The sequence below is a fragment of the Panthera leo genome, chromosome B2 (assembly GCF_018350215.1).
Source record: "Panthera leo isolate Ple1 chromosome B2, P.leo_Ple1_pat1.1, whole genome shotgun sequence".
NCBI classification, from domain to species: domain Eukaryota; kingdom Metazoa; phylum Chordata; class Mammalia; order Carnivora; family Felidae; genus Panthera; species Panthera leo.
Genome location: NC_056683.1, coordinates 13,321,675 through 13,339,614, shown reverse-complemented (window position 1 = coordinate 13,339,614; position 17,940 = coordinate 13,321,675). Strand labels below are relative to the sequence as shown.

Genomic DNA, 17,940 nt, shown 5'->3' with positions numbered 1-17,940 from the left:
ACAGGGGAGGGTCAGAGAGAGAGGGAGACACAGAATCGGAAACAGGCTCCAGGCTCTGAGCTGTCAGCACAGAGCCCGACGCGGGGCTCGAACTCACAGACTGTGAGATCATGACCTGAGCCGAAGTCGGACGCTTAACCGACCAAGCCACCCAGGCGCCCCTGAATAGACACTTTTCCAAAGAAGACGTCCAGGTGGCTAACAGACACATGAAAATATGCTCAACACCACTCATCATCAGGGAAGTACAAATCAAAACCATGATGAGATACCACCTCACACCTGTGAAACTGACTAAAATTAACAACACAAGAAACAACAGGTGTTGACAAGGATGCGGAGAAAGGGGAACCCTTCTGCACTGTTGGTTGGAATAAAAGCTGGTGCAGTCACTCTGGAAAACAGTATGGAGGTTCCTCAAAAAACTAAATAGAACTACCCTACGACCCAGCAACTGCACTATTAAATATTTACTCAAAGGATACAAAAACACAGATTCAAAGAGATAGATGCATCTCAATGTTTATAGCAGCATTATCAATAATAGCCAAACTATGGAGAGAGCCCAAATGTCCATGGATGAAGAAGATGTGGTATGCATACACACACACACACACACACACACACACACACACACACACACAGGAATATTAGTCAGCCATCAAAAAGAATGAAATCTTGCCAGTGGAGCTAGAATGTACAATGCTAAGTGAAATAAGTCAGAGAAAAACAAATACCGTGTGATTTCACTCATATGTGGAATTTAAGAAACAAACAGATGAAAATATGGCAAAGGGGGAGGGAAAGAGGAGAGAGAGAAAACAAACCACAAGAGACTCTTAATGATAGAGAACAAACTGAGGGTCGATTGAGGAGGTAGGTGAGGGATGGGCTAGATGGTTGATGGGGATTAAGGAGGGCACTTGTGATGAATACTGGGTACTGTACGTAAATGATGAATCACTGAATTCTGGTCCTGAAATCAATATTGCACTATATGTTAACTAAAAAGAACAAAAAAAAGAGATTATGACGACTTGCATGTCTGTGGAATGGGTAAATCTGTAGATGGTGATACCTTATTGAGACGAGGAAAGGTCAAGTTTTGCTGTGGAATATAAGTTGGGGCAGGCTGCTCTTGAGACATCTGTTGAGATATACAAGTAGAGATGTCCAGATGGCAACGGATTCTGAAGGTAAGAAGAGAGACCTAAACTAAGACAGTGATTTCCTAATGGTCACCACTTGGGTGGTAGATGAGCCAAGGATCTGGTAGGTGTTACCTAGGGAGGGTATGCAGAATAGGAGGAGGCAATAACCAAGAACAGAATCCAAGAGAATAACAGCATTAAAGCAACAAAAACTGAAAACTAATCTAGGGCAGAGAAGAAAATTTATGATGCTAGTATTGTAGAAGTCAAGAATGGACAGTTTCAAGAAGTCAGGTAAATAAGGATTTATTTGTCAATGGACTTAGCTACCTAAAAAAATAAGAAAAAAATACAGATCAAATATTTAAAGTGCATCATGGATTCTGTCTCTATTAATGTCTTCAAGTCATAAAACTTCATACAATTTGCTCTATTAACATTTTCATTTTTTAAAAAGTTTATTTGAGAGAGACAGAACAAGCAGGAGAGGAGCAGAGAGAGGGAGAGAGAGAATGCCAAGCAGGCTCTGCACTGTCAGAGTGGAGCCTGATGCAGGGCTTGATCTCACGAACCATGAGATCATGACCTGAGCTGAAACCAAGAGTCAGACGCTTGGTCAAGTGAGCCCCCCAGGCACCCCCCTCTATTAATATTTTACCTTTAGTGTGCCAGGCTTCTTGTCCATTCATTTAAATGAATAAATAATTCTTTCTAAAAGTTCGCTTATGAGGTAAAATAGTATTTTAACTTTCCTTGAGTCAGCCCAATGTTTATAATTTTAATGGATACTATGTTTTTAAATCTATGTAAAAGTACAGAATATTGCTTTCAAGGGATAAATTCTTATCTGATTAATCCTTGAGAGGTATGTATCAGCTTCTCTCTTCTCCTCCCCAAAGAAGTAATGTGTTATTTTACGACAGGAATGCACTTTGATATCAGTAAGAAGGTGAACACCGTCATGAACAAAGCCTGACGTGAAACTTCCAGAGAGAAAGGAAAATGTTGCTCATGTTGGAGGAAAATGCCCCTCTTCTAAATCCAGGATCGGACCCTCCAGTAGCTAATGACTCCGTGCCCTCTGAAACAATCACAGTGCCAATTTTCTGAGGCAGAACGAAAGACTGGGAATGGTGGAAGGCAGGTGGGAATAGAGACCACAGAGAAACTGGGCCAATGTAAACCCTTGAGAGCGCAGCCCGGGAGGGTGAGAGAAACAGGCACCGGGGAGAGGGGCTGCTTTGCCCTGGTGTCTCCTGCCACTGAGCGCAGAGTGACAAGCTGCTGAGCCTGTCGCATCTCCAGAACCCACCAAGAATTCCAGAAAAGTAACAAAAGCAAAGGGTCCCACCACGTTGTAGCCACGCTCACCTGAAGACTAAAACAACAACGGACTTCATACTTCCGAGAGCATCTCTGAAGAAAAGAGTAACCAATGAGGAAACGTGACAGACTCCGAAACGGTATCAGGCCACGTAAGATGTCAACTATTCCAAATGTAACAAGTTGGTTCTAGAACACCGAAAGTTATTATGGCCCCTGTAAATTATAACGCACAAGCTATAACCAATCTCTTCTTCAGAAAAAGGATCACCTCTTTGTAAGCCCAGGATAATCATAATGATGTCTGGCTGAATTTCAGTTAACCTTGCTTAAGATGGCTGTATTTTTAGTCTTGATCACTCTGAGCCACAAATACATACTCAAGTTTTCACTGTTTCTATTAAAGCAAACATCTGTATACTGAATCCCAATATACAGAACTGCATTTACACACCTGGGAGGAAAAGCTCAGGAAAACCATACTGCAAACCAGTTACAGAAGTATTATTTTTAAAGAAGAAGTCAGAACATGAGTTTCTCATGTTGATGGCAAACAGATACTCACTGTTCAAAATAAAGCTCGCAGAACTTAAAAACCAGTCCTAAACTATATTTACTGTTAACCCAAGGATCTAATAACCTGTTAAAATATTCTAGCTACATCTGTTCCTGTGGCTATGTATAAAGTGTGCAACCGTCAAGATTTCTTCTCTGATGCTTTGAAATAAGAATTTGTTGAATTCCTTGCCAACTCGTAAGCTTCGGTTTCATTTTGAAAGAAAACGTAAGATTTGATCACAAATTTACGAACCCAATAAATTCATAGCCTGCCATTAAGAGGTCATTGGCTTAGCAGGTTTGTAATTACTATAGTGTAATCAATATAATTTACTATCAATTAACCACCTGGGAACCATCTAAAACTTGCATCTAACAGGGAAGTGGAAAGTAAAAGGAAAAAAATGAAGAGACAGGTTTGGGCCTGTTTTTCATCTTCCATGTCTCTACTTGGTATCTTGAACTTCTAGGATAGTTAAAATAACTATGTCCTGGTCCCTGTCCGCAAACTCTAACATCCGTATCTGTTCTGAACTGGTTTTGATTGATTGGTTATCTCAATGTTTACTGAGTTATCTTTAATTAGATGCCACACATTATGATTTACCTTAATGGGTGTTAGATATTTGTGTCTTCCTACAAAAATTCTTGCGCTTTGTTTTGGGATAGTTAATTTCCTTGGAAACAATCTGGACCTTTTGATGCTTGCTTTTGTGATTTGTTCCCTGGGTCTAGAGCAGGGCTCTGAGTAGGGGCTAATCATACCCCCTTCTCCTGAGAGAAGACTTTCCTGAATGCTCTTCCCAATGTCCCGTGAATTGCAAGTTTTTCCACTCTGGCTTTTGGGAACAGGCGCTGTGTAAGCAACAGGAACTGTTCACTAGTCCTGTGCGGTTTTTTCCCTCCTGCCTTGGGGAGTTCCCTCACAGGCATTATCAGTACTCTGTTGGATATTCAAGGGAAACTTATGCGGATTTCCGGGATTCTCTCGGGACAGCCCTCCCCTCTCTGGTTCTATGTCCTATAGACTCTGGCTGCCTCTGTCTCCCAGATTCTCAGCTCTGTTTCTTCAACTCCGCATGTGCCAGACTCTTCCTGGGCACCCCCTGCTGCACTGTTGCTGGAAACAGGGCAGAATGCTGGGGCGATCAGAGGCCTCGCCGCACCTGTTTCCTGTCCATCAACAATCACTTCTCCTCTTTGCCTGACGTCCAGGCTCTTCATAAGCCTGTTATGTCTGGGTTTCAGCTGTATCAGGTGGGAGAGTAAATCCGGTCCCTGTTACTCCATCTTGGGTAGAATCAGAGTCCATACCCTTCTTGTCCAGCATTGCCTGAGGGAAAGTCCTCCCGCTCCACTTTACCATTCAGCATCTTCAACCGACTACACTGCAAAACCTCAGAAGCCAGTTACTGACTTCCTATCTCCTTTGGATGACATACTTTGGAACTTCTCTTCTGGTTCCAGAACCATCTTCGCCCTGGAGAATGCCACTGTTTCCTCTGTTCTATTCTCAGCAAAGCCAGGCCTGTGTGCTACAGTCCTGCCCAGCCTCTCAATGCCCACCATCCCCAATCTTTGGAAACAGGAAGCCCAAGTCAGACCTACGGCCCACTACCTGTCCAGGTGAGTCTGGACAGTCATTTCCTAGCTCAGGATTTGGCAGATTATTCTCTAGAACATAAACTGGACAGATACCACAAAACATGTCATAACATCTCAAGAACATCTTACAGTTGGCTTGAAAGATTTTCTAAACTTTATCTATAAAGCCTACATGGTACCAAAAAATACAAACAACAAGAAGCATTAGCTGTGATACAGTAAAAGGAATGACTCTCAAAATATGCATGATTGCTAAATTTCAACAGTAGCAGTGACCCTCCCCCACCTAGAAGACAGAGCTTCTAGGAGATAACAATCAAGTTTCAAAGTCTAAATCCGTGAAAAATGTTTGTAGAGTTTAGCTTGCCCCTCAGCAGATCTCAAGTCCAATGGAAGGCTGTGTTAAAGTTATGAGTCATTTACGATTAAGTGGAATTACTAAAATCACTTTCTTCTTCAAGATGTAGCTATTTTCAGAAGAACTCTGACATATGCCATGTACTGAAGAAAACAAAGGATCCAGAAGTTTGGAAATAAAAAATATTTTAAACTTTTTAAAAAATATTTATTTTTGAGAGAGAGCGAGAGAGAGACAGAGCATGAGCAGGGGAAGGGCAGAGAGAGAGAGGGGAGACACAGAATCTGAAACAGGCTCCAGGCTCCGAGCTGTCAGCACACAGCCCAACGCAGGGCTCGAACCCACAAACCCTGAGATCATGACCTGGGCTGAAGTTGGACACTTAACCAATGCAGTCACCCAGGCGCCCCAGAAATAAGAAATATTTTAATAAAATTACACACTTGTGTATGATTTTAAGGATAACTGCCGTGAAAGAATTTCAATAAGCATTTTAAAGAATATTATGGTGGTGCTGGAAAGATCAAAAACTTAGAAGGCTGAGATTCCACGACTGTTTCTAGCTCCACGTTCTCATTTTCCTAAACTTACCTACTGTTCATGATTCAGGTGTTTTGGACCCTATTGTTCCTTCCGCTTGGCACTGTGTAATCCCAGATCCTTTCATGGCCACCTTCTGCCTTCTGCTTCAGGTCCCAGTTTCTTCCAATCCCACAGAATCATCAGAACTTACACTTTATTACACATTTGTCACCTACCCTCCCTCCCAAATGGAAGCTGACTGCCAAATCTCAAGTCCATTTTTCTAACTGCTAGCTAGATGAACGTGGATAAATGGTTTTAAGTGGTTTTGGCTCACATACAAAATATTAACCCTTGTCAACTCTACTCAAAAAAAAAAAAAGAAAAAAAATTAACTCTTCTGACTTGACAAAAAGTGTACTTCCTATTGCAAGGAATCCATGGGTAGGGGTGTATGGCTAACGTATCTTCTGAATTGTGTGACAACTTAGCCACTATCAGTACCTGTCCTCTGCCTATAAACACATCCTGTCCGCTATGTAATGTTTCACTACTTACCAAGGCACTGTCTATTCCTGTTCATAAAAGGTAGTATCAGTTTATATGCAGAAATCAGACAAGCTATTTATGGGTATTTTCCCTCTACAAAATGTATATTGTTCCTTGTACGTCACTTTCATTAGACAACCAGCTGAAGAAGGATGTCCTTCTTTACAGCAGAAGCACCTGGGTTAAACCATCATTCAAATGGTTTTCAAGGGCAGACAAGAGCTAGGGGATCTTCCCCAGGAGTGCTCTAAAGAGGTATGTTTCCCCTTGCTCATGGTGAGAATCAATCGCTACCACAGTGAGCCACAAATAGTGCTGGAAACAGACCGTGTCCTCCTCTCATGGGGGGTGGGGAATCTACTCCCCGTGTTGGGAAGGCACATCTAATGTATGACAAAATATCATAGATCCACTCTCAACTACAGATGCATTGATATCAACACCGGGGACTGATTTAAGTGTGTTCCAACTTAAGAGGAAAAAAAAAAAGATAAGTTCGAGGAGACTGGAGACCTTGGCTCTGATGCTGGCCTCCAAGCAGCCAGTTGATTTCCTGGACCTCAATTTCCTCCTCAACTCCAATCCTTGCTGCCCTGCCCACTCCACAGGCTCTGACCTAAGATATAAGCTGAGTGAGAAAATGCCCCAGAGCCTACTGCAGAGACCGTTAGCCCTGGAGGCATGGAAGAAATAATCCTTCATCCCCCTATTCTCCCCCGCCCAACCAGTTGTCTACCCCAGCCTTTCTGGAAATCTGCAGAGCATGAAGACATTTTAAACACACACACCCCGTAGAGCCAATCTTTGTATCACATGTTATCTTCTTTAGAGCAAGAGAAGTCATTAGTTTAGGTTGCAGGGCATCTTGTTAAAAAGGAAGGTTTATTTATTTTTTTAAATTTTATGTATTTTGAGAGCGAACGCACATGCAAGTGGAGAAGGGCTGAGAGAGAGAAAGCAGGTTCCATGCCATCAGTGCAGAGCCTGATGCAGGGCTGGAACCCACTAACCGCGAGATCATGACTGAGCCAAAATCAAGAGCCCAACACTTAACCAACTGAGCCACCCAGGCACCCCGAAAGGAGGTTTATTTTTAAGAAACTCTTCTCTGTGGATCAGATAATAGGTTTCATTTGGGGGAAGAGTATTTGAAAATTTCTCAAATGGTGTTATAGGACAGAAAATACTAAGTCACAGAATTTTAGTTTGTGTTACACACAAATTGGTTTGTGGACAAGCAAGCTGTGAGATGCTGAGTCGAACAAATTTCTTTACTACAGGAATTCCCAGTAGCACTCACATGTACTGCAAAGATCCATGCGGCAAACTCGGGACAAAGTGTTTCTGGAACTTATTTGACCATAGAATGTGTCATCAGTGGCTATCTTCTCAGTCTAGATTGTTTTTTAATTCAATTTTTATATTTATCAAAATAATGCATGTACATTCCTTTAGTCAAACAGTGCCCACAGGCTTCAATTATGATGAAGATCAGAGTTCCTGCCCTGCTCTCTCCACCTTTCTGTCCTGCTTTCCACAAGAAGCCACATTCCATTCTTGGAGCTATTTCTTCTGGTATTTTCCTCCATTATTTCTCAATAATATGCCAACAGTGGTATTTATTCTTTTTTTTTTTTTTTAAATGTTATTGATCTCCTGCTGTGGAAGATGAGGATTAGCTTTCTTAAATCCCTCCTGCGGACCCTGCAATACAGCAGGCTTCTACACCATCTTTCCAGTAAGTTACATCACAATTCTGGTTTACTCCCATGTTAGCTACTACAGAGTTCTAGAAATACTGTTTATAACTGAGTCTTGCAGTGTTTTACTTCTTTTCTTGTAAAACTGTGTTTTCCCTTAGTGTTAACAGTTGTCTTGTTTGCCCCATTTTCAAAACATCACACCTATCACTAATTGATCACCAAACTCACCATCAGAGCTTATAAAACTCTCAACACGTTCAAGCGTATCAACCTATTCGTTTCATTTGTTTTCCTTGGAAACACTGCTCTTGGAATCCTCCGGAAGGTCTTCCTTCTTCAGTCTGGATTGCTCACCAGGCCTGCTAAAATTTCTCTTTGCCATCCCCCTGGGCCTTCCCTTTGTTTCTCTTCTCGAGGGGATGGATCCTCACTGCAACGCACCCCTCTTCTGTGTCCGTTCTTCCTTCTCCTTGTTGTACTCCCTTGTCGGTGGAGCACGTCCTCCCGTAGTTTCCTGATACAGCGTGCGCATGAGCGAAATCTGAGTCCTTGTCCGCCTGGAAATGAACATTTCCTTGCTCTAATGTCGCTACGTAAATATGAAGTGAAAATCATTTTCCAGTTCTGGGGGCGCTGCTGAAAAGCTGAAGTTCCTTTTGATTCCTGAACCTTAATATTAAGCCTTCTCTGAAGGCTTTTATGATCTCTATTCCTACTGTAGTGAAATTTATAACAATATGTATTGACAATGGATCTTTTTCCACTCATGTTGTCAGGTACTTGGTGGGTCCCTCCAAACTCATTCATAGCATTCAGTTCTGAACTGTGTTGTATTAGGTCTTTGTTAATTTGCCTTTTTCCCTCTTTCTTTCTGAAGTTTCTAGTAGTAAGATAGGAGACTCAGGAATTCTCCTACTTTCTCCACATTCTTAGCTTTTCTTGCTGTATTTTTAAATTCTTTTTTTTCTAGGGGCGCCTGGGTGGCGCAGTCGGTTAAGCGTCCGACTTCAGCCAGGTCACGATCTCGCGGTCTGTGAGTTCGAGCCCCGCGTCAGGCTCTGGGCTGATGGCTCGGAGCCTGGAGCCTGTTTCCGATTCTGTGTCTCCCTCTCTCTCTGCCCCTCCCCCGTTCATGCTCTGTCTCTCTCTGTCCCAAAAATAAATAAAAAATGTTAAAAAAAAAAAAATAAATAAATAAAAAAAATAAAATAAATTCTTTTTTTTCTTAATGTTTATTTTTGAGAGAGAGAGAGAGCACGCGCACGCACACGAGCAGGGGAAGGGCAGACAGAGACAGAGACACAGAATCTGAAACAGGTTCCAGGCTCTGAGCTGTCAGCACAGAGCCCGGTGTGGGGCTCGAACTCACGGACTATGAGATCATGACCTGAGCCAAAGTCAGAGCTTAACCAACTGAGCCACCCAGGTGCCCCAATCTTGCTGTAGTTTTACATTTTCAAAAATGTAAATTCAAAAATTCATTTATTTTTGAGAGAGAGAGGGGGAGGGAGAGCACGAGTAAGGAAGAGGCAGAGAGGGGGGACAGAGGATCCAAAGTGGGATCCACACAGCACACAGCCCGATGCAGGGCTTGAACTCACAAACTGAGATCGTGACCTGAGCTAAAGTCCAATGCTTAACCAGCTGAGCCACCCAGGCACCCAGCTTTTCCTTTTTTCTATTCTCTTACACAGAGGCTGATCATTATCTCTCAATGCTTCAATTGAAATTCTATACTTCTGCTATCATATATTTTATTTCTAAGAGCTCTTTCTTGTTCTCTGTTTCTTTTCTGTAGCATCCTGTTCATGTCTCATAAATGCAAAATGGTCTCTTACAAGGCATTATAAACTATTATTAGTTTATTTCCTATTTATTTTGCCCCTTTTCTCTCTGGAAGCTTTCCTCATTTGGATATTCTTCCTCAGCTGTCCATTCATACTGAAGAGTGAAGCATGACAAAGCCGACTGGAAGTCACATACACAAGTACAGAGCTCAGCACGGGAGGGTGCCAAGGTGTGGACCCTGCTGTTTCATCAGACCACTCCCCCAAACGTCCACACGGGCAGGTCTCTCCTCTTGGGCTGGTCAGTATCTCAGATGAGCCCTCCAATAATCTGCACAGGGGATGAAAGTTTGGCTCCCAGAGCTCTAGGAGCCAGTGAGGAAAGAGGCCTAAACAGCCCTACCGTTTGATACGCAGACTTTCACTTGACCTCTCTGTTTTCAATTTTCAGTTGACCACTAAACAACACGGGTTTGAACGGCACAGGTCCACTTATACGCAGATTATTTTTGGAAATAAACACAGTATAGTACTGTAAATGTCTCTTCCCTGATGATTTTTTTAAAAAAATCTTTACTTATTTTGAGAGCGCGCACGAGCACAAGCAGGAAGAGAGGCAGTGGGAGAGGGAAACAGAGAAATCTTAAGCAGGCTCCACACCCAGCTCCGAGCCCAAGGTGGTGGGCTCGATCTCCTGTACCGTGAGATCATGACCTGAGCCGAAAATAAGAGTGGCTCCTTAACCGACTGAGCCACTCGGGTGCCCCCCTTATGACTTTCTTAGTAACATTTTTTTTCTGTCATTTACTTTACTGTAAGAATACGGCATAGAATACCTACAAACAGGGGCACCCGGGTGACTCAGTTGGTTAAGTACTGGACTCTTGATTTCTCCTCAGGTCACGATCTCACAGTTCCTGAGATGGAGCCCCGGCTTCAGGCTCCGAGCTGAGAGTGGAGTCTGCTTGGGATTCTCTCTCTCTCCCTTTGCCCTCCCCTGCTTGCCACAGGGTCATCTCTCTCAAAAAAATAACAACACATATAACATACAAAATGGGTGTTAATCAACCGTTTATGTTATCAGTGAGGGTTCTGGTCAACAGTAGGCTATTAGCAGTTAAGTTTGGGGGGAGTCAAAAGTTACACAGGGGTATTCAACCGTGTGGGGCTTGGCGCTCATCATCACCACGTTGTTTAAAGGGCCAACTGTAACAGTATCTCCACCTGCCCTCAAACGTGTCTAGACTCGAAGTCTGGGGCCTCTCAGGAACAACCTTATGTGGCTTGATGAGCTGGGGCTGGGGTGACCATGAGGCTGAGCAGAGGAGGGGGGGTATCTTCTCCACATGTGTACTTCCAACACAAGGTTCCAGGTGCCTTCATTTCGTGAGCCCTTCTAGAATCCCATGGGACACACCAGATGCTTCACGTCTGGGCCCTTCTACACCCTTCCCTGCCCCGCTGTCAGCTACTGCTCCTCATTTATCTTCCTGTTTTCCAAAATGTTGATAACGTCTCTTATCTGCTGCCACTTCCTCTTACAGTCTTTCTGTTCGTGTGAATTGTAACTTTAAAAAGTGAAGTTTCTGTAAAGTTACAGTGAAAACAAGTGACTGTGTTCAACCCATGGTGTTACATGGATGTTCTGTATCAATTTAAACTACTTTGGTGTCATTACGGCAGCCTTCATCATATTCCCAGTCTTGATACAAGACTGAAGTAACCAAGAAGCTGAAATATAAATAAAACATCTCTGAATAATAAATGTTGTACATGGTTATTTAAAAGACGATTTTGATCAACCTGAATTTTGACTGAATAAAACTGCTCTACTTTCTCAGTGTTGTCAATCCAAACAAATTATTTATCCTACACCCAAGAATTAATCAACTATATATATTTAGGTATACATATGTGTGTGTCTGTGTGTGTATAGCTTGACTACATATATTGCTTCAAAAACAATTTCTTTGAAAAAAAGACTTCATCCTTTTATATGCTTATTAAAATAGGTTAAAGGTTTCAGAAAGATTACGGTTTATAAATAGTATTGAGCAATGTTTCATACTCAATATTTCCACTATTTTATTTAGAAGGTTAATTAGAATTGAGAATTATGAGTGATTCTGTGAGTTAAATGTGCAAGGCTTTTATTTGGCCCTTAAAACAAAACAAAACTGTCTCTTACCTTCCATAACCCTGCAAGAAAGGATCATTATCTCTACAGATAGGAAAGCCAAAGATCAGTCATGTGCAAAAGGTCATACAGGCAGCAAATAGCAGAGGAGAAATTCAAGCTTAGATCTTCAAGAACTTTCCACAATAACCAAAACAAACTGTATTTCTGTTAATAATTTTGAATTAAAGCCATAGTAATCATCATTTCAGGATTAAAAGACTTTAAATCACAAGGCACTGTCACTAGACAATTAGATACAAAATACTTTGGCACTTATTAATAGATATCTTATAAAGATACTATTAAGTATTAACAGATAAATACCTGTATATATAATTTTTTTTTTTTTTAGACAAAGGCTCGGAAACTCAAAGTACAAGTTAATTTAAACTTCTCACCTTTGAAATTTCTCACCAAAAAACTTAGGTTTAACTGTTAAGGCATTTTACATTAACTTGATGCTGTCCTTGAGAAATAGAAAGTAAATTTTATAAGTTTTAAAAATTTGGCCTGTCAGAGTATGAAATATTTACCATTATTTTACCTGTAGATTTCAAGCCACTAATTATAAACTGGAGTCCTCATAGCCAGGCTATTTTTTCCTAGGTATTTCAGAGTAACAGGCGCTTACCAACGGATCTGTTTATCACATCTAAGTTTATTAAAAAGAGGTAATTTTTGTTTAGAAGGCTTTCCGACGCTAATCAAGAAGGTTCCAGATTAAGGAAAGCTTTACAACAGGATAACACACAAAAGGAAGAATGGCTTGCGCCCAAGCTGGTAACTGACGGAAGTCAGGACTTGGGTCCTCTCACACTCTTGGTACTACACAATTCTACCTCTTGAAAGACGAATACTCTGTCATTTCAATTACGTGAAATGTACCTGTTCAGTGCACTTTGGCTTTCACTTAAATGACAGGCGATGCTGCTCTCCAAACACTAAAGTTAATTTTCGTTTTATAATATATAAATTAGAATGCATTAATTAAAATATATTTAAGTCACTGGGTGGAAGTGAAGAAAAGAATGATATAAAATCTCATTGTTCCACATTGTATTACTTTTTTCTGTCTAACCAACTTAGGAAAACCTGAAATTTAATTTTACATATTAAAGTATCACATAAGGTGTTTCAAATAATCATAATGCATATGGATAGAAAAACCACAATGCTCATATAATTCTTGTGCTCAAGTAGCTACAAAACATAACGGCGTAAAAATACGGAATACCCTTCTACTCACAGTTGAACAAGTACTCCTATAAGTCAGCCAGCACTGGCCACCCGACATAGCACCTACCGTGTGCCAAGCACTATTCTAAGCACTACACCAACTGAATCCTTAAAATAACCCTATAATGTCCTATTGTTTTCCCCATTTGACAGATGGAGAAGCCATGTAACTCCTAGGGTCACATGACCCGCACCCAAACTGCCCAACTTCCAACAAAAATGTCCTTTCAAAATTCTAAGCCTTCCTACCAGGCTCCTTGAAACCTGTGTTATAAATAAACTTAAGTTATATGATTAACATCCTCACAACAGAGTATTTCCCTACTTTTCCATTTAAAATGGTAGACCAGCTGAACCATCTCTAACTCTGCTCCATTGTGGTTTTTTTTTAAATTTTTTTTAATGTTTATTTATTTTTGAGAGAGGGAGAGAGACAGAGCACGAGTGGGGGAGGAGCAGACAGGGAGGGTGACACAGAATCCGAAGCAGGCTCCAGGCTCCGAGCTGTCAGCACAGAGCCCGACGCGGGGCTCGAACTCACAAACTGAGAGATCATGACCTGAGCCGAAGCCGGACGCTCAACTGACTGAGCCACCCAGGCGCCCCTGCTCTATTGTTCTTGAGGGAAAGTTCTTCATCTCTCCTGCCCCAGTGCTTCGGTCTGAAACCCCCTGGGTCCCAGTACTCACCCACTCCTTCCCAAGTCGCTTCTCTGACAAGGACTCCATACTCAATGCTGCCACCTACACTCTGGTAATCTATGTAGGCAAATGCAATTTACAGAAAGCACCTCCAGAAAAATTCATACACTTACAAACTTCTGCAAACAATTTTATTCACAGCCCCCCCCCCCCCCGCAGCTCCTTTTGAAGCTCTTCCATTTAGAGCTTGCACACAACCCAATCCCACCTCCTCCTGGTTGTCTCTCAAAAGGTCTCTCCCTGAAGTGCGCATATCAGAATCACCTGGAATGCTTGTCTACAGCAAAACCGCTGGAATTTCCTTTGGCACTGGGACGGTCCAATGATGGAGTCCAGGAGTCTCCATTTTAAACACCACCCAGGTGATCCTTATGGTTCAGTAACACTTAAGACCCATCCCTAGGATGGAACACAAGGACCTGACTGAAAATTTCTGAATACTCAGTTTTCATCTCTGCTCTATCCCTTGGCATTATTCTAGAAAACCATGACATCAGTGTGATAATCTACGGTGCCTATATATTAGCTTCCCCTTCTTACTTCCTGCACTCTAGTGAACAGCACTTGCTGTGGGTGTCAACAACGCCCTCCTCCTATAATCACCACACCCTAGATCCAGAACTACTCCATTTATTAATAACCTTTTAAGTGTTTTTTTTAAATGTTTGTTTATTTTTGAGAGAGACAGAGACAGGATGCGAGTGGGTTAGAGGCACAGAGAGAGAGACAAAATCCGAAGCAGGCTCCAGGCTCCGAGCTGTTAGCACAGAGCCCGATGCGGGGCTCGAACTCACGAGCTATGAGATCGTGACCCGAGCCGAAGTCGGACGCTCAACCGACTGAGCCACCCAGGCACCCCTCAATTTATCAATAATCTTAAAATCAATAGGGTGCTCTGCCTAACCCATCTTTCTCCCTTTCCCTCTATGTCTGCTCTTCGACCTAAGCCTGACTCCAACCCCATGACTTCTGTCTCCTTGCATCTATCACAAACCCCCTCAAAGCTCCACTCCTCGCTCTGCACAGGGCAGACGGCGGACTGTCTCAGGCACTCTTGTCGGCTACCGTGGACTGCCCGTGGACCTTCCAACCCTATCCCAGGTGGCACTGCATGGGACGCCGTAGCTGGTTCCACAAGCTGTCACCCTGGGGCTTCTCTCCTGCATCTAGTTCACATCAGCCCAACGACAACAATCCTGATAACTAATACTTACAGAGCACTTTCTGCACTTGATAACTACTACCTCATTTAATCCTCACAAGAACCCAATGAAGCTGGTATATTATTATCCTCACTACAAGCTGGTGACATCGAGGCTAAGAGATCAAATAACTTGCTTCAGGTCTCACAGCCAGAACGTGACAAAGCAGAGATTCAAACCCAACGAATCTCCTTCCACAGCCTGGGCTCTGATTCCTTTTCTTCCTGCTCTAATAATAAAGGAGGAGAAAAGAAAGAAAAGGAAAAAGGCAGTTCCAGATATGCCACTGGGAGAAAATGAGGTCAGGGCTCCTGCTTTCTGGGAAAGCTTTGCCTGTTGCTCTGCTCCCCTCTAATTTTTTAATTTTGTTAACGTTTATTTATTATTTTTGAGGGGGCGAGGGGCAGAGAGAGGGGAGACAGAGGATCTGAGGCAGGCTCCACACAACGTCAGAGCAGAACCTGATGCAGGGCTCGAACTCAAGAACCCGTGAGATCGTGACCTGAGGCGAAATCAAGAGTTGGCCACTTAACCGACTGAGCCACCCAGGCGCCCCAATTATCCTATCCTTAGCTTTCCAGAGCTCATCTCCATAAAATGGCAACAGACAGGGGTACCAAAATTCATATGTATGTATATGTCATGTTCTGGAAAGCTTATTAATGAGCTTTACAAGTTGCGACCTTTGTCTTTCATCAGCCCAAACTTACAAAGAACAGCACGTAAAATGAATACTGTTGACCAATTTTGCAAACTCACCTCTTCTTTTTCTTGTAACTTTCCAATTGTTGGGACTGCATATGTTTGTATCTTTCTAATTCACACTGTCCACATAAATTCTCCAGATTCAGCAGGTGGTCTTCTACTTCCTCAAAGCTAGCCTCTAAGTGAGCTGAAAGTACATAAGGTCCAAATAAAACAAAAACAAAAACAAAAACAATCAGAATCCTCGATCATGGAGAAAAGAAAGAAAAAAATGTCCAAAAATTAAAAGCTGAAATTGGTTTGCCTTTATTTAAGATTCTTTATTAAGCTTTCTTGAAGCAAAATAAAACACACTGACCCACTTTAAAATACACTTCAAATTGTCTGGAGCTTCTTTTTAGATTTCATTTCCAAGACGTAATTTTCCAACACACTTTAAATACGCTATTAACCAGGATGAGGAGGCAACAGAGCATTGTGATTAATCTCATGTGATATCCTAATGATCCCATCTACCACATGTGAATGATCAATTTTCAAATGAGAATATGGCAAATTAGAATTAACACAAATTATACCAAGCGTGATTTAAAATTTGAGATTCTAAGTTACGTGAGCAGAGCACTTGTTTTGCCTTGGCAAATGATATACGTCAATCTTCACAAGTCACGGCAGAGAAGGGACAGGTGCTCAGTAAGCACAGGTTGCGGGTGGTGGGGAAGAGACAGCTCTGCCCACCAGTCCACCGGTCTCTACTGTGCCTCTAAGGCCACAGAGCTCTCCGCTTCACTGGAACATGGAGATTATGCAGTCACATCCTTCATTTAAAAGATTCAAGACCAAAGTCTGCAGAAATTAATTCACCGCCTTGCACAAGGTCACCTAGCTACTGAAGGGCAGTTGGGAATCAGAACCGAGTCTCTCTTACACAACAGTCATTTTGAATTGATAGGGGACCAAGTGAACCAAGACTTCATAGCTGCAGAAGGGAGAATCCGGTTGTCTTCTCAGACAGCAGAGAAGTTTTAGACGTCAAAGATGTTAGAACCCAAACAGCACTGCGACCACTTACCAAATACTACATGCGCCAGATCCTGGGATACAGAGATGAAAAAGACAGTCCTTGTGCCCCTCGAGCTTAAAATAGAGGGGAGACATATGCCATATGTCTCTGCCAGAGACAACATGGCCTGGCAGAGCGAGGCATGCGATGCTCGGGAAACTCAAAAGAGTGGCCTCTAACACAGATGACGAAGAGTGAGGGAAAGGTCCAGCAAGAGACCAACTCCCAAATCTGGAAGTCACAGCCGCCCAGTGGGGAAGGCAAGGGGCAGCAGACAAGGAGTAAGCTGGCTGTGCCGCTCTCCAGTTATAATTTCTGTGCATCGAACTCCTTCACGCAGCCACTAGACTTTGAGGACTTTCCAAATAAGCTTTGTGGGCATCTGGGTTGGAAGCAAACTCCTCAAATTTCAACTTGCAGTTCTAGGTTTATTAGGATGCAAATTTTGGCCTGTTTGTGTCATTAATCTTTGATCCAAAGATCTGACTAAATATCTATGCTATCTATAAAGCCTCCCTCCTCTTCTATTTGGTAAGGCTTAGGGCTTAAAGACACGGATTTGGGGTGGAAAATAAAATGTTACCGAAAAGTACAAACGTGATGACAGTTTAGCACTCCTCTTCAAAGACATTTTAGGTACTGACTTATATTGATACACTGTCAAGCACTGGGAAGTCTGCAAAGGGCTGATGATAATGCAGTTCATAACAGTTTTGAATGTATCTTCAGGGGCTACAAAAGACTGTTAATATATATGATTATGGAAAGCCTTCCCTCGAACAATATGCAAACTCTAAGTGTCAATCAATGAGGAATTGAGTCTGAGATTTTCAATAATGATTTGAACAGTACATAGTGAATTTACGGGGGGGAAACAAGCAAAATAATGTTATTATATTCATTGCTGTTTAGATTATTTTCTGTTATTACACTAAATGGAAAAATTAATAGGAGCCTTAGTGTCAGAGCTGGTACTACTGGCCCTGAAGAAGCAATATTCAGCTCATTCTGTTATAACCAGTTTGACAGGGTCTTAAAAGGGGATCATAGCTAATAGGATTATTTAAACGGCTATTTCACTTTGATTAGTGATAAGAACTAGAATAATTAAATTTAATATGGAATCCATTTAACTCTAAGCTACTCGGTTCCTGCAGCATCGTGCACGTTACCTTGTCATCCTTAGCTTACAGGGGACTGGTCAGGAGTAGGGCTTTGAAGCATAGCTTGGAAACCCAGCTCTGCTCCTGACAGATGAGGGGAGACATCTCATCAGTGAAAAAAGGGCTAACAACTCA

The 17,940-nt window shown here is 42.2% G+C and overlaps 1 protein-coding gene across 7 annotated transcripts in view; it reads right to left on the bottom strand.

The window, feature by feature from the left end:
• The window catches only part of DTNBP1 (dystrobrevin binding protein 1), a 132,306-nt gene that overhangs the window by 72,599 nt on the left and 41,767 nt on the right, over positions 1-17,940 (bottom strand). For all 7 annotated transcript variants that reach the window (XM_042937852.1, XM_042937858.1, XM_042937856.1 and 4 more), the window contains one exon: positions 15,634-15,766. In XM_042937852.1, the coding sequence (XP_042793786.1) occupies positions 15,634-15,766 (133 nt within the window). The remainder of the gene's footprint in view (positions 1-15,633; positions 15,767-17,940) is intronic.